The 26230-nt window shown below is 36.1% G+C and overlaps 1 protein-coding gene and 1 long non-coding RNA gene across 2 annotated transcripts; one reads left to right on the top strand and one right to left on the bottom strand.

The window, feature by feature from the left end:
• Positions 1-1885: 1885 nt before the first annotated feature.
• Positions 1886-4893, bottom strand: LOC149629828 (uncharacterized). The gene is made up of 2 exons (XR_016374360.1): positions 4641-4893; positions 1886-3123 (listed from the first exon to the last, which is right to left on the bottom strand). It is a non-coding gene; the product is annotated as an uncharacterized LOC149629828 (long non-coding RNA).
• On the top strand, positions 4332-22874 carry LOC149629827 (arylsulfatase B-like). The gene is made up of 11 exons (XM_089851515.1): positions 4332-4597; positions 4822-4976; positions 6235-6307; positions 6727-6813; positions 14538-14650; positions 17177-17340; positions 18305-18431; positions 18535-18661; positions 20538-20831; positions 21551-21987; positions 22674-22874. The coding sequence occupies exons 2-11, from the start codon at positions 4830-4832 to the stop codon at positions 22821-22823; spliced, it is 1719 nt and encodes a 572-aa protein (XP_089707641.1). The 5' UTR covers positions 4332-4597; positions 4822-4829; the 3' UTR covers positions 22824-22874.
• Positions 22875-26230: the final 3356 nt, after the last annotated feature.

Genomic DNA, 26230 nt, shown 5'->3' with positions numbered 1-26230 from the left:
TAGCGGATTATTTAATTTCTGACATATACTATTTTACAAACGACATTTACAAAGGATTTATCATAGGCGATTTAACAGTAAAGTATGTATGCCCTACTTGCCTGAAACAATTACACTAACCTACATTCTAGACAAAGTCTTCGCAATTACTGCGTGTTTGTTTTAGGTCATATTCGAAGGTGAAACCTCGCGGGGTTTCCAAGCCGAGATAAAGGTTAGTTTTAATTCATGGGCATTTATTACCTAAAACGAGTGTATTGTTGAACCGTGAACCCACATCAAACTATGTAGTATTTGGAATTGAAAGGTATGGTACAACCTAAAATGTCCAGTCGAACCTTGCTGCGCATGACAATGGTAAAGCTTCCACATCTCCTCAGCTTACCCATCCCTCTTAAAGGGTATACGAATTTACAATTTCATATCATATTTTACCACGAAAGTAGTATTGTGTTACACTTTCAAGTCTCTACTTTCAAAATATCAAGTTTTTAATGTAATTGAACCAAAGTTTCTATTTTTAAAATCCATTGAAAAATCACGAAAACTCAGTTTCGATAAATCAAAAATTTTGTCTTGTCGAGCTTGTTCGCCCGTTTTATGGCATCACTATGACGTGAGGGGAAAAAAGCGCGGGAATCCTATACTCGTCTCGAGCTTCTCGCCAGTCTAAACTCTGGGTCTGATAGCGGAGAGAGTGGCACCATCTCACGTGGAAAATATATCTGTGACGTCAGCCTACAGGGAAACGTTTTAGTCTTTCATGAAAGATGGATTTCAAATCATTTCATCTGAAGCATTTTCAAATGCATATTGCCAAATAACAAGAAATCGGAGAATTAAAAGCTTGATATTTTTGAATTCACAGAAATTAATTCTATCTTTTGTTATATAAATCAGAGGTTTTTCAAGCGTAGCTTCTCATTCCCTTTAATATCTAATCTCTTGTCCAAGTACCATGAAAGTTAAGGCGTATTAATACCTAATATTAGATCTCATTAGAGAGAAAGTAGCGTGCGTTTATAAAGTGCCGCTTGAGTATGTGTTTATGCATAATACTATGTAATTAGTGTATAACCATGTCTAGAATTAAGTTTTCAATTTGAGGGTAATTCAACGAAGCGTACGTATTCCGGTAGAGTTTCCGAGTGTTTATAATAGCGTGACGTTATGGTTTAATTATAGAACAAATTACTGCTTATTTTACTCTTAACGCCGAGTTTAAACTTGAAAACATGCTATGGTTAGTTTTGAGTCGGTGGTTTTCACCCTTATGTAGCATGCAATATCAATTGACAGGAATGTATTTAATTCTCCAAGTAATATTCCATTGGCCAACTGTATGTTTCAATATGTAGATGGGTCTTCAAATTACTAAGCAGAAGAATCAATTAAAAATCACATGATTATCATTTTAACCCTCCCATCTTAAGCATTTAGATATTCAGATTTTCCCCCCGGTTATTTTTTATAGTAATTTAAAGGGACTGTAAAACAGGCATCGACGGGTGGGAAAAATTATTTGAAACGTGACTGAGGGAAGGCGTGGTTGAAATAAACTTTATTTCGAAAACTACCACTTCACTTTGGGGAATCGGCACCGCAGTCTCGCGTAAAACAAAGGCTAGGTGTCCAGTCCCAGTCCATGTGGAGCTTTGTATCTTGGCGTCACAAGGTGCTGTTATAAATTTCTAATAATTTGTACCCACTTGCCGATGCCTACGTTACAGTACCTTTAAGTGCAGTTTCTAACAGTTATGCTCCGAAATTTTTTTTTTACTTTTGATCGCCATTTTTAAAGATGGCGTTGGCATCTTCAACCTAAAGTTTACCAAAAAGTTTTTGAAACATTTCTTGATGGATACCATTTTATTGAAGGTTGTAATAACGGATTGGAAAAACCTTTATTAGAGCTTGCATACCACATTAAGCAAATGTCGGCACCTCTATCATTTTTCACTGATCTTCTATACACCAATTTTAACTGATCTTTTACACACCAATTTTAAATGATCTTCTACACACCAATTTTAACTGATCTTCTACACACCAATTTTAACTGATCTTCTACACACCAATTTTAACTGATCTTCTACACACCAATTTTAACTGATCTTCTACACACAAATTTTAACTGATCTTCTACACACCAATTTTAACTGATCTTCTACACACCAATTTTAACTGATCTTCTACACACCAATTTTAACTGATCTTATACACACCAATTTTAACTGATCTTATACACACCAATTTTAACTGATCTTCTACACACCAATTTTAACTGATCTTCTACACACCAATTTTAACTGATCTTCTACACACCAATTTTAACTGATCTTCTACACACCAATTTTAACTGATCTTCTACACACCAATTTTAACTGATCTTCTACACACCAATTTTAACTTGGCAAAGGCGGGATCCAATCAGAACTCGTTCATGAGGGCGAAGCTGAGACTACCCTTTGCGAAGCTTGGAGGGCCAGTCAACTCCACCCCATGATTATGGGAGCATCTAGTGGCATTTGCTTAAACTGAACCAGAGCCGAGACTTGCTTTAAGAGTAACTCCTCTTAGCTTCGTAGGGAAAACGGTTACACCAAAACTAAATGAAAACATGGTTTAGTATAGCCAGAAGGGAATATTCCCTTCTGGTATAGCCTACAGTTAAAGTTAAAGATTATTGGTGAAATGGCACAAACTCCTACTCAAACCAATTTACTCGCTTGTTTATAGGCCTTAAAACCTTTTACGTAAATGTTCCATTTTAAATTAGCCTTTGTTTCGGTGTTATTATGTGTCACGGGCCGATACGCCTGGCAGTTTTATCGTCGAAAAATAATTTGACGTAAATGTGATTGAATTAAAAAACACCACGTAAAATTAGTCTATCTATGGAGGTGCTTATGATTTTATTACAACAATGGTTTGTCGCTTGTAATTAGTGCTATTGACGGAGGACTTTTGCCATTGAAAGCGAGATAAGACGCGTTATTTAGTTCAATTGTCCCGCTGTTGAATGTCCCACTCTCTCCGTCCGAACAACCCATAAAGAGACAGACTAAACGACACCGATTCGCAGTTGAAGCCACTGAAGAGGTAAGGAGTCCATTTATTTAACTGCAAATATTTTTTAAGGATTAATTTTGGAACCATTTTATGACATAGTTTAACTTTGATTAATTTTGGAACCATTTTATGACATAGCTTAACTTTGATTAATTTTGGAACCATTTTATGACATAGTTTAACTTTAATTAATTTTGGAACCATTTTATGACATAGTTTAACTTTAATTAATTTTGGAACCATTTTATGACATAGTTTAACTTTAATTAATTTTGGAACCATTTTATGACATAGTTTAACTTTAATTAATTTTGGAACCATTTTATTGTTAATTTCGCTGCAGAGTTATTTATTTTTTTGGCTTGATAACGTTCAAGTATTTTATTTTATTTTAAATTTAAATCACTTAGAACTTTAATGTTGTGTTATCCATTTCATACTTGAATATGTTAGTTAAAAAGATGGTATCTTCATGGAACTAACAAATAGGCGTTTTTACAAATTTTATTTTTATTAGTTAGGTACTAAAGCAATTATTAGGTACAAATTTGACTAGTCTGGTTTGAAATTAATTATTCTGGTTCGAAATTAGTTATTCTGGTTCGAAATTAGATATTCCGATTTGAAATTAATTATTCTGGTTCAAAATTAGATATTCCGTTTTGAAATTCATTATTCTGGTTCGAAATTAATCATTCTGGTTCGAAATTAATTATTCTGGTTCGAAATTAGTTATTCTTGATCGAAATTAATTATTCTTGTTCGAAATTAGTTATTCTGGTTCAAAATTAGATATTCTGGTTCAAAATTGGATATTCTGGTTCAAAATTAGATATTGTGGTTCAAAAGTAGATATTCTGGTTCAAAATTAATTATTCTTGTTCGAAATTAATAATTCTTGTTCGAAATTAATTATTCTTGTTCGAAATTAATTATTCTTGTTCGAAATTAATTATTCTTGTTCGAAATTAATTATTCTTGTTCGAAATTAATTATTCTTGTTCGAAATTAGTTATTCCGGTTTGAAGTTAACTATTCCGTTTTGAAATTAATTATTCCGGTTCGAAATTAACCATTTCGTTTTGAAATTAACTATTCCGGTTCGTCATTAATCATTCTGGTTCGGAAATATAGATAATTTTTACATATTAATAAAGAATGGACTATTTATTCAGGAAGTAGTCTATGTTGATTTAGAAAATACTAAAGAATATAGTATTAGTTCAAGGGATAAATAGTCTGGTAATTTTTAATTACAATATTTATTCAGTTTGAGGAATTATTAGAAATTAGAAAAAATGTTTAACATTTATTGAGGAAATTCTCTAAACAATTTTAGAAAATAGAAGAAAATAATATTTTTGTAGAAAAATATTTATAGTCAGGGTAGTTTTGTAAAACCAACAATAGGGTATTTAAAAGAATATTAATAATAATCGGAAAATTGTCTCAAATTAGAACAGAATGGTTAGCACATGCTTAAACAATGCATGCAAGAACATCTGTTCACAATTATAACATACAGGTACATGAAAGAGTCCTAAAAGTACGGCCCTATTTTACTTTACCTTAAATGAGTTGGAGTAAAAACCTCTCCGTACGGGAAAAAGCATTTTGAACGAATAGGCTTAATCGTCATCTGTCTAGTTTATGCTTGTTTGTTACATTTACAAAACGTCGTAGATAAACCGTAAAGTTTATTATGCTCTCAGACTCGATCTAACGTTATACTACTTCGTATCTCGGTAGATTCTACGATGTCCAGTTCGTTTTGGGAACGCGTTCTGTTCACTCTCTTGGTTTTGGTCATTATCAGTCATTCGTCTTGGGCCGCTAAAAAGCATGCACGAAAAAAAGCAGCCAAAAATCCACCGAATGTCATATTCATTGTTGCCGATGATCTGGTAAGTGCAATTTGAAATTTTATTACCCGTGTTTATGTTCTAACTTAAACAGTTTTCGAATTAAAAAAAACCCAGCCCCACCCCCCAAAAAATACCCCGGGTTTTATTGGTTTTTACCCACCATAAAAACCCACTAAATAAAACTCATCACTAAGATCTTAAATTTTTATGAATTTGAATTCAAGAATAATTTTATTTTAAAGATAGTATAAGATATTTGTTGTTTCAACTTCAAGAGTAACATTTTATAATATTTATAATTTTTTATGAAACATTTTGAGTTTTTTTTAATACCAACTTCAACAATGCACAAAACTGCTAAAGATAAAAAACCCCAATAAAACTCGAACTCAATAAAACCCGTTGGGTTGGTTTTTTTTAAATTGTTTTTGAACCCTGAACTTAAAATAGAATTGCCCTTCCGCTTTTAATGTAGACTTTGCTGCTCTGTGTTTGTCATTCTTTAAACTGGGAAAGTCCTAGTTAGCGCGACTCGTATATGGTTAAGGATTATTGTCCGAAATATAAACTGTTTGTCGGACAAATATCTGGTAGGGGAATCCCAGCTCCTGTACTTGGTAGAGGAATTAGAGGTCCGGTATGCGGTGGGGAATTATAGGTCCGGTAAAAAGTCAGGAAATTGGAAGTCCTGTAAATAGTCGGAGAATTGCAAGATAGGTTCGTAGTCGTAGAATAGTAGTTTTATAGAAATTCGGTTTGTAGTTGTAGCATAGTAGTTTTTTTTATAGAAATTCGGTTTGTAGTTGTAGCATAGTAGTTTTTTTGATAGAAATTCGGTTTGTAGTTGTAGCATAGTAGTTTTTTATAGAAATTCGGTTCGTAATTGTAATAATAGTAGTTTTCTAGATATTTGGTTTGTAGTTGTAGAGTAGTAGTTTTCTAGAAATCCGGTTTGATAGTCGCAGAATAGTAGTTTTACAGAAATTCGGTTTATAGTTGTAGCATAGTAGTTTTTTTTTAGAAATTCGGTTTGTAATTGTAATAATAGTAGTTTCATAGAAATTAGGTTCGTAGTCGTAGAATAGTAGTTTTCGAGAAATTTGGTTCATAGTCCTAGCTTTTAGAAATTCCCCACGTCGGAGTCGTAGAAGTAATTCTGTACATGGTCGGGAAAGAATTTCTGAGAAAAATTATTGGTCCTTTATTTATTTACCTTATTAAAAAATTTCTACAAACTTGACCTTTTTTTTTCAAAATTAAAACATAAATCTAAATATATTTTTAAATTTGATTCTAGGGATGGAATGACGTGGCTTTCCACGGAGAGACTGAAATACCAACGCCAAATCTTGACGCTTTGGGAGCTGACGGTGAGTTTGCTTACAATCAAAATTATTTGAAGTCTATGCATCTGTTACTGAGCTTTTTCGACTCAAAATCACAAATAGAACCCACTTTACTTCAAGCCTACCACCCCATTAGAAAAACCTGCCCCTCGATAGTTGTCGGCTGCAGTCTTAAAAGTATCATTAATTCTATTGAAAACGCGGCTTTCCAATGACAGTTTATGTGCCTTTTAATACTGCAACTGACTATTGTTTTCAAATAATTCACTGTCACTTTAGAAACGCCTGTTTACACTTTTTAGCATACAAATTAGAAAAATTCGTTACGCCTTGTTTTGAAGTTTTTAATCTGACGCGTGACAAAGAATATTTATTTTTTTAATGAAATTTTTGACATGTTGATAATTAAAGTCGTCATGTTGTTTGTATTGTCTTTTCATCAGGAATTATACTGAACAATTACTACGTGACTCCTCTATGTACACCATCCCGCGCGTCTCTCATGACTGGAATGTACCCAGCTTCAACTGGTAAGTGTTCATTTATTTCGTTTAATATACTGTCTAACCCTTCTTCACCCTTTACCGTGTCGCAAAGCAACAACGTAGTTGCATCGATTTTTCCCCCAAACTAAGTTTCATCTAGTGAAATGCAAACCTAACTTCAATTGGTTTACATCTACGTGAAAAACTCTTATGCTCCCCATTATTAACATTCAATTTGGGTGTACCAATAGAGTAATTTCTTTCCCATGTATGGCAACGTCACAACCCTCTATCTCTTACCTTAGTGATATCCCCCATCCGGGGGCAAAAAGTATTCTCTCTTACAAAGTTGTCCCCTCTATACCGAAATTATTTTAACAACAACCAAATCTACATCATCATTTACGACAAGGTTCAAAACTATAGTATCCATTTTTAAAAACGAAACCAGATTTATAAAGTCGCAGGAACATGCGTAATTCACATCCTCATATTAGCATTCAATTTATGTGTGCCAACATTATAAGAAGAACAACAAGATGGTCTAGCCCATAATTAAGCCACATCGTTTACGTACTCTCGCTATCATCATATTCTTCTTCTTCTTCTACACACCAGGTCAAACTAATAGCCCATCGTATATACGATGTGGCCAGAAACAACAACATGATCATCATCTCCTACGACCAGGTTTAAACTAGTAGCCCACCTTATACTATAGGGCGTTTCTTAAAAGCATAGATAAAAAGCCGGAAAAGATGGATCACGCACGCCAAATTATCAGCATTCAATTTGAGTGTATCACCATTTTAAAATGAACAACAACATCAACAACAATTACATCATCATCATCATCATCATCATCATCATCTTCTAATACGACCAGGTTCAATCTAGTAGCCCACCTAATACAATAGGGCTTGTCTAAAAACCAGAGATGTATAGCCGCAAATACACCTATAACTCACATCCCCTTATTAGCATTCAATTTGAGTGTTTGCAGCATTTTAAGAACAACAACAGAAACAAAAACCACATCATCATCATCATCATCATCTTCTAATACGACCAGATAAAAACTAGTAGCCCACCTTATAAAATATGGCGTATCTTAAAAGCAAAGATAAAAGCCGCAAAGCATGTGTCACACACGCCAAATTATTAGCATTCGTTTGAATGTGCCTGCTTTTTGAGAAAACGAACAAGAACATGAACAAAAACCACATCATCTTCTTCTACGACCAGGTTGAATCTAGTAGCCCACCATATACGATAGGGTGAGGCTAAAACCAGAGATATAAAGTTGCAAAACATGGATCACGCACGCTACCTTATTAGCATTCAATTTGAGTATGAAAACAACTCTTGTCGCGGTTAGGTTAGAGAATTGTTTTATTAGTAGTTCCGACTCCTATTCCGCGTTCTTTCTACCGTGACACATTTTTTTTTGCCCTTTGGGGAATAAGCTATTTCTAGAATATAATCGGAGTTCGACACGGCACGACGCAACGCAATGCCTGTTGCAAGGTCGAATATAATGAAAAAGATTAGCGGGTGCGGGGAAACCCCCGGTGATACCTATAATTGATAACTGCTATTATTTCAGTTAACGACTTAATTAAATAATGGATCAAATGTTGCGTATGGTAGTTTAGCTATTGAGTTCACTCACAGTATTTAGTTAAGGAACACGAATTATTTTAGTAAGCAACATATTAACAATCAGTATAATACTTAGCTGCTTCTATTTCTGTATTATTATAAAGATGTAAAATTAGTTTGTATGTAATCTCTGAAACCATTGAAACGGTTCTAAAAGCAACCATATAATGTAAACAGGTTTTTAGTTCGAAATCTGAATATTTGCAAATCAAGTCAGTATATGTATATAATATGGTATATAGTATTTATTATAATATATAGTGTATATTATAATACATATAGTGTATATTATAATATATACAGCGTATATTATAATATATACAGCGTATATTATAATATATATAGCGTATATTAAAATATATACTATATACTATATAATATATACAGTATATACCATAATATATATAATATATACAGTATATACCATAATATATAATATATACCATAATATATAATATATACCATAATATATATAATATATACAGTATATACCATATTATATTTAATATATACCATAATATATATAATATATACCAAAATATATATAATATATACAGTAAATACCATAATATATATAGTATATAATATAAATGCTTTAATATTCTAAAATCTACTCATTTCTTATAACATCAATTTAAATGGTTCTATTTCCACCAATTTGTTACGCTTTTTAGCAAGATTTATGTATTGAAAGTTTCGATTTATGTTGTGTGATTTAATCAAATGAATTTCAATTTGCAACCAATTGATTAGAAACGAGTCAATCACTCACAAACGTCGGCCAAATCAAACTAAAGAATAATTTTCTACCTTACGAATACGTAGGCCTACTTTAGCAAGCGCCACTATAGAAATAAATATTTGTCCAACATTCTGTTCCAGTTAAAAAAATTAACCGTTTTTAGTCTCATCTAATATTCTCTACCCCAAATAGCTGCATCCCTCTGTCTTACAGTCCACCGCTATAATTAAAATTGTTTTATTCCTACTTGAAATTTAAGAGCTATCGATTTTTTATTTAAGTCAGTTTAATTATAAATATTCAAAATCGTCTTAAGATATTCTTTTTGAGTTTGTTATATATAGGCAAAGATTCCCTTTTAAAAATAACTGCCTCTTTGAATATTCACAACCCCCAGGCAAAGAATTTAACGAATTTTTTCGAGTTCTGAACTCAAATTCATAACGCTACTTTATTCTTACTTGGGTGACCTAAAATTTGCTCATACATACCGGGTGTGTCAAAATGTTTGGTACGACCCTCGAATCACAGTATGTTCTATTGGCGATTTTGACTCGAAAATGTTCAATGACATGATCTTACCGTAACTAAGACTCTGGACAGTTATGAACGTCGGAGTATTTGACGGATGGCCCCTTAAATTTACGTAAGCAACTGAAAGACAATGCTAAATTAATTAAGGGACCATTCCTAAAACAATCTAATTAAAAGAGGCTTGAAGTGACCCTTAGGAAAAAATGTCAGAGAAGCAGTGGCGTGAGTTCCGTTGGAGTCCGAGTGTCCAAAAATTTCATATCCAGTATCGAGTATTTAGATTAGGTAATATTTTTGAGTATTTATCGAGCAAATTTCTAGAGAAAAACGATGTTCGGTTATCTAGTATCTTACTGCAAGAAGGGATATCTAGTTCACTAGGTAGAAGGGATATCTATGCCTAAGTATTCGCGTGCCATAGTCCCAGTCCCCCTTTTCAAAATACAAGGGGGGAAGTAAAAGGAGGCGGCAGGCTATTTCGCCTCTCCTCAGTCGAAAATATGACTGTAATTTTCGTCACTCGCGTCGTCGCGCTGACGTGTGTCTTCAAGAACCAATGAGATGCTGGTTGTAATTTAGAGGCGGGGATTAACTCCGTCCGGACCTACGTTTGGACTGCAGATAAAGAGCTGGAAATGAGGCGAATTTATACCTTCTCCCTAGTTAACTAGATATAACTTCTTGTTGCAAGTTTGAATGATTATTAATGAACAATTAAACCTTAAAGAGGTAAATTTCAAAATAAATGCTCATGAACACATCGTCTGCTATAGTTATAAGCCCCAATTGGATTCGAGTATTTGTGGAGTATTTAAGAAGTTGAAAAGCTACTCGAACGTTTCTCGTTATCGAGTATCAAATCGAGTACTCGGCTCCATAATCGAACCGAGTACTCGCAAGCCACTGCAGAGAAGTTACCTTTTCGACTCAAAATAGCTCATAGAACTCACTGTACCACCGTTTTTGGAACACCCTGTATGTTTTAAGTTGGCAAATCTTGACTTTAAATAATCCTTTGGAGGCAATCTTCGGAAATCCATTAGACGTATTCCTTTTTTTTTCATCGATAAAATAAAACCATTTTTCTCTGGTTATTCTTTCGAGCTGAATAGCCTCCAGAAAAATTTTCGATATCGGAATAAATTTCTGCGAATTTCCTAACCTTTGCTTACATAAGTCAAAGATCTCGTTTAGGTTAAGATCGACAATTTTACGGCAAAGATAAATGTAATATTTTATTTATAGAGGTTTTGTTTGAAATTTACTTGCTATGCTACCCGGCGTTACCCGGTTTTTTTTTAATAGAGTGGTAATCCGAAAGATTTTTCGGTTTATGATTGAAGACACTAAGACTAAACTCTATGTAGCCGTTAACCCCACCCGTAATCTGCAATTGTTTTTGCGACTTTCAATTTCAATAAAATATGCTTAAAGTGTTAGAGACATAATTTTTGTTATCCACAAAATTATAATGGGAAAAAATCCTTGAAAAGTATAGTTTATTATTATATGTTTACTTTTGTATTTGATTTCGTAGCAATTTATAAAATTGCAATCAAAGTATTGTGATTGGAAAAAGCCTAATTAAAATTTTGTTTCATTTGATGACGTAGTAAGGAGAAATTTTCGCTCTAGATGTCGCTCACGTGACGCCTGCTAGTGTCACCGCGCCGCTTTAAGCCTATTTTATTCAGATTCGCGCGGCATTAGTAGACTCGGGAGTATCAGGCGCTTGGCTTTTCCGCGAGATGCCGTGAGTGACGTATCAAGGAAAAAACCCGCCAAATATCTTCTCCGCAAATTTGCTTTTGCTCCTAAATTTCACGTTTTGGAAGTGTTCTTTCTGTGTTTTCCCTCATATTTAAATATTTATCAAGCATATTTTGGAATCAGAAGAGTTTAAACTCTCAAACAAGTAAGGTTTTCTTTAGCTTTGAGATCATTTTTAAACCACGTCGCTATTCCTTTAAATAGTAGTTATTCCTAAACTACTACTATTGCAATGTTAGGTATCTAAAATAGCATGGTTTTTAACAGACTTAATGTAATGAATTGAGGTTCGTCTCCGACCCGACCTTTATAAGAACCCAACCACTAAATTACATCTAACGAACCTTAATTTCCCTGGGGTTACCAATATTAACCACGCAGTTTGGTAAATCAAATTAGGACATTAACTAATTGGGGCCACCTATAAAGAACAAACAATTAAACCACTTTCCTCAATCAACAGTATATAAGAATAATATATAAGTTGTGCATATGAAACCCTTATTTAAAATTTTCACTGCAAAAACATGATCTGAAAACATTGCGTTACAGTTTTCATATAACGCGTCGTGACGCAGCGTTTGGGTAAAAGCGATTGACTTATTTTATATTAGTAACATTTACTTATGGTACTATGAGATTTGGGAATTGAGGATTCGGAATTCTTTCGACCAAAATGTTTTTAAAGAGCTTTCTTTAACCTAAAAGAATTATAACCTTACTTAGTTTTCAAAGGAGTCGCAATTTCAAGTCAGTGGTTGCTACATATTCCGGTATTTGACAATGAGTTACTCGAGTGAAGGGGACTATATTTTGAGTGCTCGCCTTTCCCCCATACCGTGTCGTACCCTCTAATCAAAGTGAACACGAATATCCACTTATTCCTGGAATAAATCGTTCTTAGACAAAGTTCATCTACGACTACTACCAGAAGTAAGATCGAGGTAACCAAATTCTTCACTTGGCGAAAGTGAATATTCTTGATAAGACACCAACGGTTGTCCCTCTGGTAGCGGTTTCTGAATTTTCCCCCCAAAACGTGATCTAGGCTCGTGGCGGTAGACAGCCGAACTAGATTCAAGCACCCGCTTCGTCCGTGTTCTGCAGCTTTAGGTTCAGGGGAGGGGGTAGGAAATGTTTTTGGAACTCGACCAATTTTTTTCTCTCTAGTGTAGGCGCAGGGATGGAAGCGGCATAAAATCCTCAAATGTGTTCACTAGGGCCAGGATCTATTACCACCAATGCCAGAGCACTTTGCTTCTAGTCCCTTGTCTTACTTCTGATACTACATATTATAGATTATCTTACCATCCACAAGGTAGTTCACCAAAGTGGGTATAAAGAGGGGGAGTAGAAGGCGATCGTTAAGGAGATAAGTAAAGATATGACTTGTAACTCCCCAACCTTAGCGAATGAGGTTTAAATTCGCATTTTATCTCTCTGCGCATGGGTGAAATTTCAAACTCACCACTCAGGATTCTCCTGAAAGTTCCTTTTCCCCGCGTGACCCATGCACGAACCAATACTGAAGGACCGATGGCAGCCAATAGAACCCCATATTAAGCTACTAAACAACCAATGTTAAGCTTATTTCCCCCTTTTCAGCCCCAAAATGGAGGGGGGGGGGTTATGAAAAATACTGAGTCAAATCGCGGAAAAAGCTATCGCCATCTAGACAAAATAAGACGTTATCTGCTTCCCTCTTTAGAACGTTGATTCCCCCATATGCCCCCACTCTCCTCTCTGCTACTTTCTGCCGCTAGAAGGCGAATTAACAAGTATTTTTCAACTTTCTCCCTCTGGCATCCGTCCTTCAGTATTGCTTTGTCCATGCGTGACCTAGCTAGTTACAACTCAATAGAAAGCCTTCTCACATATTCTAGTGTAACGTGCATTTGAAGCCTAGCAGGGGATCAATAATACAAGAGTATATTTACAAATCTATGATTTGTTATTAATTTTCAATTATACAACATTCACCGCTATTGAAAAAATTTGCTTAAACATAACTTTGTAATTAATGTCTTGTATCTCACTCCTTCCTGGTGATATTTTTAAGTTGTGCCTCCTTGGGAAAATGGAGTGAATGGCTATTACCTGGATAGTAAGGTTCCCCTTTCACCTCAGTTTTGTCGATATTTATGATAGTTTTTTGTTTTTGTTTTGGCCAATGTAGTCTTGATTTTCTTTTACAATTTTGATCTATCGCCACAGTTTTGTTCAAGCGTACTAGATTTGAAAGGCATAAGAATACACAATGTTTAAACTCATACTAAAGAAAGTAGCGTTGGGTGAAATGTGATTCGTGCCTTAATATATTGGGCTTATTTTAAATGAAAGAAGATGCACAGTTTCAATGAAGAAAACTAAAATGATTTATTATAGTTATAATTGAAATAAATAGTTTAATTTTTCTCCACTAAACCACGTCCATCTTTCTAAATTTAAACTATTACTTTACTCATACTCATAAGTACATTAAACAAGAAGTATGATACCATCAGGGATATATTTAGTTTTAGAAGTAGGAATGGAGAACAGAGTAATCTGGGCGCGTGACGGAGGGGTATGAAAGAAGAGTCGGGTCATAGCGACAGAGGTAAAAAGTAATTACCTAATTTTCGCCGTCCCCGTCAGCAACGTCATCAAAACGTAGTTTAAGTGAGCCAATAAGATAATTTAAAAGTGTCGTTACGTGTTACAAGGAGGGGCTCTATACTGGGTGGGCTATGAGTCGGACTGAAGTAAATACTAACCGTTCTCCATTCCTACTTCTAAAATTAGATCTATCCCTAATACCATACTACCATTGCTGTTTATTCAAAATTGGGGGGTAAAATAGAGTCTGGTATTGATCTCCTGGTTTTCTTGCGACGCAACACGTTATGGGGATCCAAAAAGATTTCATGTAGCTTCAAGGAAATACATTTTTGTGAACCACGTACCTTTGAACTGGTTCCTTTAAAATTCTGTGAGAATACTCGAGTTTCAGTTGGATGAAAGTTTCTTAGATATTATGTAATGTTATGACTTATTTTGTTTATTTCTTGTTTCTATGAAGGTCTACAAAACAGCGTCATAGACGATGCAGGACCATGGGCTCTACCTTTGGATTTCAGGATCTTTCCTCAATACATGAGGGACCTGGGATACACAGCCAAGATGGTTGGAAAAGTGAGTTTTTAAATTTTTACCCCATTTTGTTAGTGTTCGCGCTATACGAATTGAAAGGCATATAAATTGAACATCAAATTTTGGATAGAAACGTTTTAATTTTTTTTCAAAAAAAAAAAAAAAAATCTGATAGACAACCTACTCATTGAGTTATCATACAAGTTAAAGGTTAACAAGTTCCATGAGAGATATTGTTTATTAATTGAAATTAAACACTACTATCCCTTTAAGACTGAAAAGAACTTACATTAAATAAATTTCAGCAGAAGTATAATAGGGGCCTAGAAATAAAGTGCTCTAGCATTGGTAATAGATCCTGGCAATAGTGAACAAATTCGAGGATTTTATTCGCCGCTTCCATCGCGAGTGTCTACACTAGAGAGAAAAAAATTGATCGAGTTCCAAAAAACAAAATTCCTACCCCCTTCCCCTCAACCTAAAACCGGGGATGTACACGGACGAAGAGGGTGCTTGAATCTAGTTCGGCCGTCTAATGCCACGAGCGTCTCACGTTTTGGAGGGAAAATTCAGAAACCGTTACCAGAGGGCCAACCGTTGATGTGTTATCAAGAATATTCACTTTCGCCAAGCGAAGAATTTGGTTACCTCAGTACTTCTAGCCCCTTATCTTACTTCAGATTTCAGGCATTTCATTGAAAGGCAATACAATTTAGTTCTAAGGAATAGAGAAAAGTAGACGAAAGATTGTAAATAAAAAATAGAGGCCTTATTTCGCGCTTGTACATCAAAAAGAAATACGAAAAAGTCACCCTAAGTTATTTTTCTTTATTTTGCACCCACGTGGTTAACGTGGCAAAGTAATGCTTTTCAAACAACCCTTAAAAATATGGATTCGATAATAGCTGCTTCCATGCTCTTAATAAAACTCTTTTGGGAGAGTTTGAGTTTCGAATTTCTTCGGGCGGAAACTTTGTATACTTGGAAGTAAACAACGGAATTATTGAGGCGGAAACGATGATGAAAGGGAATTCTTTTTCCCTCGGGAGACATATTATGTCACCGATGAAAATTTACAGTGAATGTCCCTGTCAAATTTTATATTTTTAGAAAATTAGCCCTTTGAGTTTTATTTGCTTACACGAGGTTCGAACTTTCCCCCAGACTATTCTGAATTATACTTGCTTTTATATTGGTTAATATTACACCGTTTTTTAATTAACTAGATATTACCCACGACCTCGCCCTTGTCTAATTAGTACTTAAATGTGATAAGAATAGGTGAAGTTTATAGTATTAGAGTATTTAAAGTTTAGAAGAATTATACATAGTAGTAGATTTCTAAACAATGTTTTCTGAATATCTTCACTAAGGGGTGATAAAAAAGTTGCCAAAAACTTGTTCTTCCCCAAGGTTCGAGCTACTTCTATACAAAATTTCTTCAATATCAGTTCAGCTATAAGTTTATAAGATGTTCCATAAGTATGACTTCGTTATGCTTAAGACTTACAGCTCGAGCTCGTTCGAGAACGACAAGGGAGAATTGAAGTACTTCACTCGGTTATGCAGCGCACTTTCCTATTTAGTCTGTGCTAAGCCTTTGACAGCAGCGTCTCACCAGGCGTCGCTTTACGAGAATCTATGACCTACGTCACTTCATGACAAGCTCCAGTTTGTAATCTGTGACAAACGTAAGGAACATATCTTATAAACTTATAGTTCAGTGGTTTAGCCGTGAAAACGTAACAAACAGAAAGACAGAAAAACATAGATACTTTCTTTTTTATAATGCTTGCATTAGCATGGATATGGATAGTATGGATTTCCATTATCGATGTTAGCTTTTAATATTCCGCTAAGAGTTGATAAAGCTTGTTTTCTCTCGATTCGTGACTTATGCAATTGATTGTGAAATCGGAAAACAATTTGATCAGCCACACAACAAGTGTTTCGCATTTAAGAATACTTCCTTGTTTTGGAGACTACTTTTTAAGGGTCTGTCATTTTAGGATCATCTGTTTATATAGGACGAGTCTTAAGGCTCTTTCAGACGATCCAACTTTTTGACTCAGCTTGATGGGTAAACTCGAGTTGAATCAACTAGTTGGATCGTGTGAATAGACGCTGGATGAGTTGAGTCACCAAAAGAGTTGGCTAGGAAAACTTTTCCTTTCATTTCTCAAGCCAATCAAAATGAATTACAAAAAAGCCTTTTTCGCGGGTTTTTTCGCAAGTGCCAAGGTAGGTGGCGCTTAAAAAGCTCCATTTGGCGGTAAAAGTTTAGTCGTGTGAAAAGGAAGGATTTACTACACTTTTCCCTTCAAAAGTTGGGCAAGTTGATACAACTTTTTGACCCATCGAGCTGAGTCAAAAACGTTGCATCGTCTGAAAGAGCCTTTACTCAGTTTGACTTAAAGAACCATCCAAGAATTTCTGTCAGTCCTTGTGTAATAAATTCAGGATAAAAATAAAGTCTTAACAAACTTTCTTCGAAAAACATTTTCCCAAAGTGTGTGTTCGAAGATTGTCTTTGATTTCCATAACGTTTGTTTTCCATATTTGTTTCAGTGGCATTTGGGATTTTACCGTTCGGAATACACACCAACACGAAGAGGTTTCGAAAGTCATTACGGATTCTGGGGTTCATCCACCGATATGTTTACTCATACTGGACTCAGTAACCACAAAGGTTCCGAGTTTAAAGGCGCCCCCTATAATACTGCAAACGCAACGTAAGTCTTCATTATGATTTCATGTACTAAGTCAATTGCACCAAAAGCAAATAGAAATATCACAAAGTGAGGCCGATAGGCGACGTGAATATTTACCATTCCTCCACCTATAGTAACTTTCCCGTTTATAAGATATGTTTCATAAGTTGGTCACCAGGTCACTAGTTAATGAGAGTTTGTCATGAAGTGATTGAGGTAGGTCATAGATTCTCGTAAATCGACTCCTGGTGAGGCGCTGTCAAAGGCTTAGGACAGACCAAGCAGGTAGATGGACTGTTAAACATAGTGTATAGTCAATTCTCGCGCCGTTCTCCAACTAGCTCTCACTAAGTCTCTAGCATCTCTAGTATAGTTAGGGTCATACTTAGTGCTAGTAGGCTGGCAAACCGATTTAAGACTGGTTTTCATTGACCAAAGTTCCAAGGAACCGTAAAAAAAATTCCGCATATTTTTGCAGATAGGCCTAATTCCTTGAAAGAACGCTGGCAAACCATTTTCATTGAAACATAAAAGATGGCGCGAGCTCCAAAGTGAAGACCAAGGCTTACCATTTATGTTGAAAATTAAACCAATAGCAACCCATCAATTTTCTTTAACTTCATTATTGTCTTTTTTAAAACACTTAGTTTTATCATATAGCCAGAAACCGAACTTCAACAAATTCTTTGGGACTTGAAATTTAACTCGATAACAACACCATCTTCACATAAAAAACAAAACATAGAAACAATGGCGTCAACATCTTTGACTAAATTTACGCCTATGACGTCACGTATCCTACGCTATATGCAACTTAAAATAGATAAATTTATACTGAGTAACTCTGGAAGCTTTAATCTACCCCTTGTACACCTCCAACTTTGTTTTATCTCTATTTGCGTTTGATCGCTGAACGTTAGGCCTAACTCACCACGCTTACCGAAACAACTGAAGCGATTTCAAAAATAACTATATATTTTTGCAGCTTAATTTTCGACGGGTTGGACTTCAGGAACAATTTTGACATCGTCCGGGATCGCCAACAAGAATACTTGACCGATATTTATACGGAAAAGGCGGAAGAAGTCATTCGATCTCACAATAAATCAAAGGTTAGATCGACATCTGATATGTCAGCCTTTCTTCCGAGTTTCCGCGATATCGATTTCGAATATCAATATTTAATTTATAACCAAGTTTTTTGTCTCTTCGTAGCCATTGTATCTGTACTTGGCCCATCATGGCGTCCACAGAGGAAACTGGCTATTACCGGTCCGGGCCCCTCCTAAGTACACAGAAGGTTTCGACTTCATTTCGAATCACACCAGACAAATGTTTGCCGGTACGTTTCATCATAAGTATCACGATCAAAATAAGTCTATCATTTGTTTTCCATATTGCTCAAGTTCTTAAACGGAGGCTTGTAATTTTTCATCTACTCTTCTACTAATCATAAAACGAATCTGCATAGTGAAACATTCCGGAAATACCTCCGAATTATTTTAAAATTACAATTAGTTTGAGATTTCAAAGATAATTTGAAATTAGCACCTCCGACCAATTGCGTTCTTGTTAACAAATTTTTTTTGGCAATCTCAATGCCATGATTGTCACATGGCGCCCTAACAACTCTCGCACTAAGTTGCAATGGACACAGAGCTTGCCACAGGAATTTTCTTAATAACAAGGCACAGCGTTACGTGATTGGTCCAAGGTGCTAATTTCAAGACTTTGAAATCTCAAACCAATTTGAATTTTTAAATAATTTGGAGGTATTTTCTGGATGTTTCACTATGCAGATAGGTCTTATAATTACTAGAAGAGTCGACAAAAAATCACTTAATTTTCCTTTTCGACCCCTCCGCTTTTTAACAAAGGTTTGGTATCATGTTCCAATGATAGGGATTGTTGCCTGAAAACGGGATCATTAGTAACTCTAAAAACTAACTATACACTTCTTGTTTATACCCATTTCCTCTGCCTTACACTGGGAATGAATTCCTGTATGAAACCTAGTTTTGATTCATTGGCACCTTCATTAGCACATTAAATTTAGAGGCATACTTCTTGATAATATGTTACTTATGGTTCAACTTAATACGTTCATTAGAGAGGTTAATCAGCCAAATAAATTCCTTTTCTTGGCGTTCAAGGCGAACTAAATAGTGCTATTATTGTTGGTTGCGGAGTATTGTTTCTCTTCCCTAACCTCGGCGAGAGGTTAGACCTATTTACACCCAATTAAATAGATCCAGTTTTAGGAAGTACACCCAGCTCCTGAACACATATATTGAGTTAGTTGTTATCCTCTGAGAAAATGTTTGCTTAACTTCTCTATTATTATTTTTTTTCACTCATTTACTTAGGGCGATTTTGGTGGGCTTTGTTTTCCGTATGGGTTTCCGTCCGGCTATTAGGGAGTGCAAATGAATATTTTTAAGCACTTTCGGGAATATGTTATATAAAAATAGGAAGATTAGGCTCTGTGAGATTTTGTTCTTTCAAAATATGTATTTTGTCGTGGTTTATATGAAGGATTTTTCGAAATATCCTCGTACACGGTTGGGATTAAACGAGAAAACATTTTTTCGCAGAGTAAGCAGAGGTTTAAGTTTTTGACATAAGCCATGGTTGGATTCAATTCATTCTTTGGTCTTTTACGGCGTGTCAGGATTTTAAGAACTATGTCACTGAGAGGATATGTGTCAAACCGCAGTAATATTGGCCTAAATTTTTCCGTTGCGAAGTTTAAGGCGTATTATTATACAGTGTGGAACAGATAAGACGAACACTTATTTAAATTAGTAAAATGTTGCTGTACTAACACTGAATATACTTTTAAATCTAGCAGTAAGAAGGATTTATCTTATTTCACAAGTACTACAGCGATACTCAAAATAAGCTGTTCCACTCGGTTATAAGAATTACACAACTTGATTATTAACACAATAACTTTAGCTGGGTTGCAACGTGCACACTATCGTGCTAAAACCCTTGCGCTATACATCGATGGAGGGCTACCATTAATACTTTGTATTTATATTAGCAATTCGTGCTGTGTAGCACTGCGCATGCGCAGTTTGTATTCAAGATTGAATATATCATAAACTTGCTTCATGTAGAAAATTTAACTGCCTTTAGAATTTATAGTAAATAACTTTTCATAGGACAGATACTCTTCAATTTATTGACAACGGTATTTGTTGCTATTCTTGCAGGTGCTGTGACCGCAATTGACGAATCGGTTGGACGTGTTTTCAAGGCATTATCCGATAAAGACATGTTGGAAAACACTATCGTTTGTTTCACGACTGACAATGGAGCTGACCAGGAAACGTTTACTTCGAACGCCGGTTCAAACTGGCCTTTAAGAGGTCAAAAGTTCACTAACTGGGAAGGAGGCGTTCGTGGAGTTGGACTCATTTGGAGTCCACTTCTGCAGAAAAAGAGACGAATGTCCACTCAGATGATGCATATCTCCGATTGGTTGCCGACAATCTACCACGCTGCTGGTAAATAGACCTTCAAACTATTCACCCAACCTTGAAATGCTGAAGACTATTAGCTTAGCTGCTGACGTTGCCCGGGGGTTTATGGACCCATGACACTAAACACTGAAAAGTCTTTGGGCTCACACTTATGAAATATCTGCATGATGTGGTTTTTAGAAACTTATGTTTTTCAATTTTTAAGTTAGATAAAACGTTGTTCAATTAGGTGTAATTCTTAGAGCTAAAATCTTAGGGGTCTAGAATTACAATCAGACGTTCTTAAGGAACTAAGGTTTACCTTAAGCCCCACCCTTAAGAAGAACTCAACCAAAATACTTCTAAAAATTGAATTTCCCTAGTGTTACTGATATCAACGATTCAGTTTGATCATGTTCGTTAAGGAATTGTAACTGTTCGTATAGACCAAACATCGAAACAACCAAAGGACTTTCTGGTTTAAGTAGAATTTGAGATCTGAGATAAAGGCTACGAATTAAAAAACATGTTGAATTACATCAAACATTAGCCCAAAAGTTCTGAGAATATCCATCTTCTTCCAACAATGATGCAAATCACAACAATGTCCATGGCATTGATCACACTTCTGAGTTCTGTGATGTATAGGGCCCATGATTATAAAATGTTCAGGGTCTTCGTTAAGCAAACCTCCACATTTCTTAGTCTAATAAATCAATGCATATCAAGCTCATAAGTAAACATATCTGTCTATTATATCATAGGTGGTAATGTTGAAGACCTACCAAGTTACTTGGACGGTGTCAACTTGTGGGAAGCACTTTCTAAGAACAAACCATCTCCCCGTAACATCACTCTTATCAATGTTGACCCTATCTACAAGATGGGTGCTCTCCGAGTCGGCGATTACAAGATTCTTTATGGTAGCGTACCTGATTCAAACTTAAACCTGTGGTTCGGTCCATCAGCCAGGTCTGCCGTGGCACCCCCTAATTTCCGAAGCAGGTCCAGAGTGGCTGAGGTTCTTAGAGAATTCTACGACGACGAAACTCTCACCTTAATACCGGATGTATTCGAAGTGGAATGTGGAAAGAAACCTAAGAATCCTAAGTACAATTGTGATCCCAATGCGGCGCCTTGCCTCTTCAATATTGAGGAGGATCCTTGTGAATACAAGAACATCGCCAGTGAAAACCCGCAAGTATGTACACCATCTTTATAATATTTACTAAATTTACAAGTACTAGCACTAGTTTTCAATAGACTAATTCCCATTAAGGTTTGGTTTAGAATAATACGGTTGTCCCACTTTCACTTCATTTTAGAGCCAGATTTCTTTAAAGTATCACAGAAATTGGTTCCCTTTAATAGATCAACAAGAACTTTGGTCCTAGTTACTTAATTACTTGTCATGTAGTTTCAATTACGTGTCTTTGAGTTGCAATTACGTGTCTTTGAGTTGCAATTACGTGTCTTTGAGTTGCAATTACGTGTCTTTGAGTTGCAATTACGTGTCTTTGAGTTGCAATTACGTGTCTTTGAGTTGCAATTACGTGTCTATGAGTTGCAATTACGTGTCTATGAGTTGCAATTACGTGTCTATGAGTTGCAATTACGTGTCTATGAGTTGCAATTACGTGTCTATGAGTTGCAATTACGTGTCTATGAGTTGCAATTACGTGTCTATGAGTTGCAATTACGTGTCTATGACTTGCAATTACGTGTCTATGAGTTTTAGTTGTCATTTAGTTACAAGTACTTTTTGTCTTTACAAACATTGTTTGTGTTTACTTATTTCGCAAGTATTTGGTTTTTCTTTAAGTTGCTTGTATAGTACTTGTTTTCCAACCAGCATTTCATGTACTAACGTATGTGTGTGTTCCTTAGATTTATAACCAGATGCTGGACCTATTGGAAAGCTTCAACCGGACTGCCCACCCTCCTCTCAATACGGATTTGGCTTATAGCGCTGACCCTCTGCTACACAACGGTCTTTGGGTATCTTGGGCAGATGGAAAAGGTCCTTATGACTTATAGGAAAATTAGTTAAATTAACCATAAGATGTGCTTTATGTAAAAATAATTATATTTGTGTGTATAAGAAAATTGTTTTAAAAATAATTGTTTTTGAAATTCCATTGTTGAAATTTTGAGAGAAAAATATATTTTATTGATTCATTGTGTTGTATCTTTTACATGGCTGATAGGTCGTTCCTTCTAAGTCACTAAAGTAGACTTAGCGATCAAACCGATTTAATTGCAGTTCAAATGTTGACGCTATTAGGGAATACCGATTGCTTAAAGAAACGTGGAGCCTGAAAATTTCATGTCTTATAATGATACATAATACTTTGGTTTATTTGTTCCTGAGTTTCTACTACAAACCAATTCAGAGGAAAAGACAACGAAAGTTATAAAGTAAGTTAATCAAGTTTATGGAGGCTAACCACTCTCAGATTATCCATACACCAATTACAATTAGGCGTAATTTTTTGTGACTGTCCACTCTAGTTCGGATGATAGTAATTTTTTTATATTATTAAGGGTTTCAATTCAAATTAGGACCCTTTAATTGTTCTCGAGAAAGATGCAATTAGACGCGATTAACCAGGGAAGGAATGAAGTTTGCTTGAGAGGTGATGGAAAGGGTCAAGTCAACGGGATAGTTGGTACCTATAGGGTAGGATGCCCGTCGTGTGTCCCACTCCCACACCCTCAAACTCTGACACGTAGAAGCTTGGTTTACAGCAGTGCGCCACACTCCGACTCAATAGTATTTTTTACCTCTTCATAACGTTTTCTTATGATATCTATCAACCCAAGCTCCATCTGGTTTTACTTTTAAAACATAAAAGTTGGGAAACCAAATAAAACCACTTCGAGTCCAAACGCAATTAAGAGGTTTTCTTAAATAATTAAATAAATACAATTGAAATTAATTATTTTAATCGTCACTAACTTGCCTTAATTCTAGTTAAATCGGTTCAAGAAACTTTAACCCCAAAATTATTTTGAACATAGCTATTATTGAGGTTTGAATTCAAGCGTATGCCTCTTTAACAATTTTTGGAAATTTAAGGGATAAGACGATTGATTCACAGTAAATGGTAAGAAAACCCGCAATTGCCTGAATCTTTGGTGGAAGCCCTGCCATAGGGAGGCTAGACGTTTCTCGTAACCCTAGGCGATCGCCGCGTACATCTCACCCCTAACGATGATAGTGGAGTAGATACCGTTAATGCTTTCTACGAACACGTTTGCTCCGATTTGCGAACGCGGTGACCGATACGCAAACACAGAGACACATTCAGTGTAATACGTCTCCGTGACGTCATCGTCACTCGGAGAGATAATAACTTTAGCTTGATTTTAGTCATTTGTTTGTTTAGTCTCTTTTTAGTGGTAGTTGTATACAGGGTGTTTCTGATAAGTCTGCCATAAATCAAGGGGCGTGTTCTTTGGGTCAAACTGAGTGGAAAGTGTCAAAGAACATGGGGTGTACAAGAATTTGCAACGAAGATATGGCCCCCCAAACATTGGCCCCTAAAACAAGAAAATATTCGAAAATGTAGACTAAAACAAATTCAGCCTTATCAACTTGTTTAGAAATATGAGACAATTTCAATAGTTTCCCTCTAGCATCGTTATTGAACTTTCACCTGGCAGAAGTGTATTAAATGAGTAGAAGTATGCCTACTCTAGTAAAGTAAATTCAAAGTATCATGGTACCTTTCGGTTGGTATTACTTTTATTCTTAACAAGTTAACATGGACGTTACAGGTATTGTTCAAAATGTCCACCAACGGCGTTAAGACAAACATGAACCCGTCTTTCGAAAGATTCTTGGACATGTTGGAAGATTCCTGGCATGTTCCTGATTGTTTGACAACCTTCAATAATTCGTCTTCGCAAGTCTTCCTCATCACGGACTTCATTCTTGTACACGATGTCTTTGAGATGACCCCAAAGATAGAAATCGCACGGATTTAAATCCGGAGATCTGGCTGGCCACGCAACTGGTCCTCCACGCCCAATCCACCTCAAATTAAACGTAGCATTAAGATGTTCTCTAACTGCACGGCTGAAATGTGGGGGTGCCCCGTCGTCCATAAACCACATGTCACGAAGTAATGCTAACGGTATGTCCTCGAGTAGTTCAGGTAAAGTGTCTCTTAAGAACGTGAGATATGCTTCACCATTTAGTCTGGGTGGAAGAAAATGCGGACCTAGTAAATGATTACCGACAATGCCGCACCATACGTTTAAAGAAAATTGCTGTTGGTGACTTCTAACACTAGTTGCGTGTGGGTTTAATTGGCGCCATTCGTGGTGGTTGTGATAGTTCAGAATTCCATCCCGGGAAAAATGTGCCTCGTCGGTTACTAAAAGGACCCGTGGAAATTGATTGTCCTCTACTCTGGCCAAAAACCACTCGCAAAAGTCGATGCGTCTTGGATAATCTGCCGGGTTAAGAGCTTGCACCTTTTGAATATGATACGGGTGAAACTGATGTCCGCGGAGAATTCGCCAGACCAAAACGTGATTAACATGTAATTGTCGTCCAACTTGTCTGGTACTTGTCGAGGGGTCCTCATCGAACATGGCAAGGACGTCTTCCTCGATTTCCTCCATGTCTTCTGGAATGTCTCGCTCTCGAACGTTGTTGGGTTGTACTTGTCCGATGTCCCTCAAGCGCCAGTCGACAGCCTCGAACGTACGACGATTTGGTATGCGTCGTTGCGGAAATTGTTCCTGGTATCGCCGCTATGCTTCCACTGAATTGCCCTGCGCCAGTCCATACATGAGATGCATGTCTGCATATTCTGCATTGGTATACGCCATACTGTACTACCACACGTTCGTTCGAAGTGATACTGTGACGTTATCAACAACATCGCGTTACTTTATAGCAAACCACCGTTTAGTTTTTACGTTTGCGTCATGACTGTCAGCATTGTTTTTTATTCACAAACGTAAACAATAAACGGTGGTTTGCTAAAAAGTCTTTGGGGTCATCTCAAAGATTTTTTTGACATCGTGTACAAGAATGAAGTCCGTGAATAAAAAACAATGCTGACAGTCATGACGCAAACGTAAAAACTAAACGGTGGTTTGCTATAAAGTAACGCGATGTTGTTGATAACGTCACAGTATCACTTCGAACGAACGTGTGGTAGTACAGTATGGCGTATACCAATGCAGAATATGCAGACATGCATCTCATGTATGGACTGGCGCAGGGCAATTCAGTGGAAGCACAGCGGCGATACCAGGAACAATTTCCGCAACGACGCATACCAAATCGTCGTACGTTCGAGGCTGTTGACAGGCGCTTGAGGGACATCGGACAAGTACAACCCAACAACGTTCGAGAGCGAGACATTCCAGAAGACATGGAGGAAATCGAGGAAGACGTCCTTGCCATGTTCGATGAGGACCCCTCG

This window comes from Phalangium opilio, unplaced genomic scaffold (genome assembly GCF_054372755.1).
Source record: "Phalangium opilio isolate 3A_F unplaced genomic scaffold, DU_Popi_V2 ptg000105l_1, whole genome shotgun sequence".
Lineage (NCBI taxonomy): Eukaryota > Metazoa > Arthropoda > Arachnida > Opiliones > Phalangiidae > Phalangium > Phalangium opilio.
The sequence above is the reverse complement of the archived record's forward strand: the minus strand, read 5'-3'. Positions and strand labels throughout refer to the sequence as shown.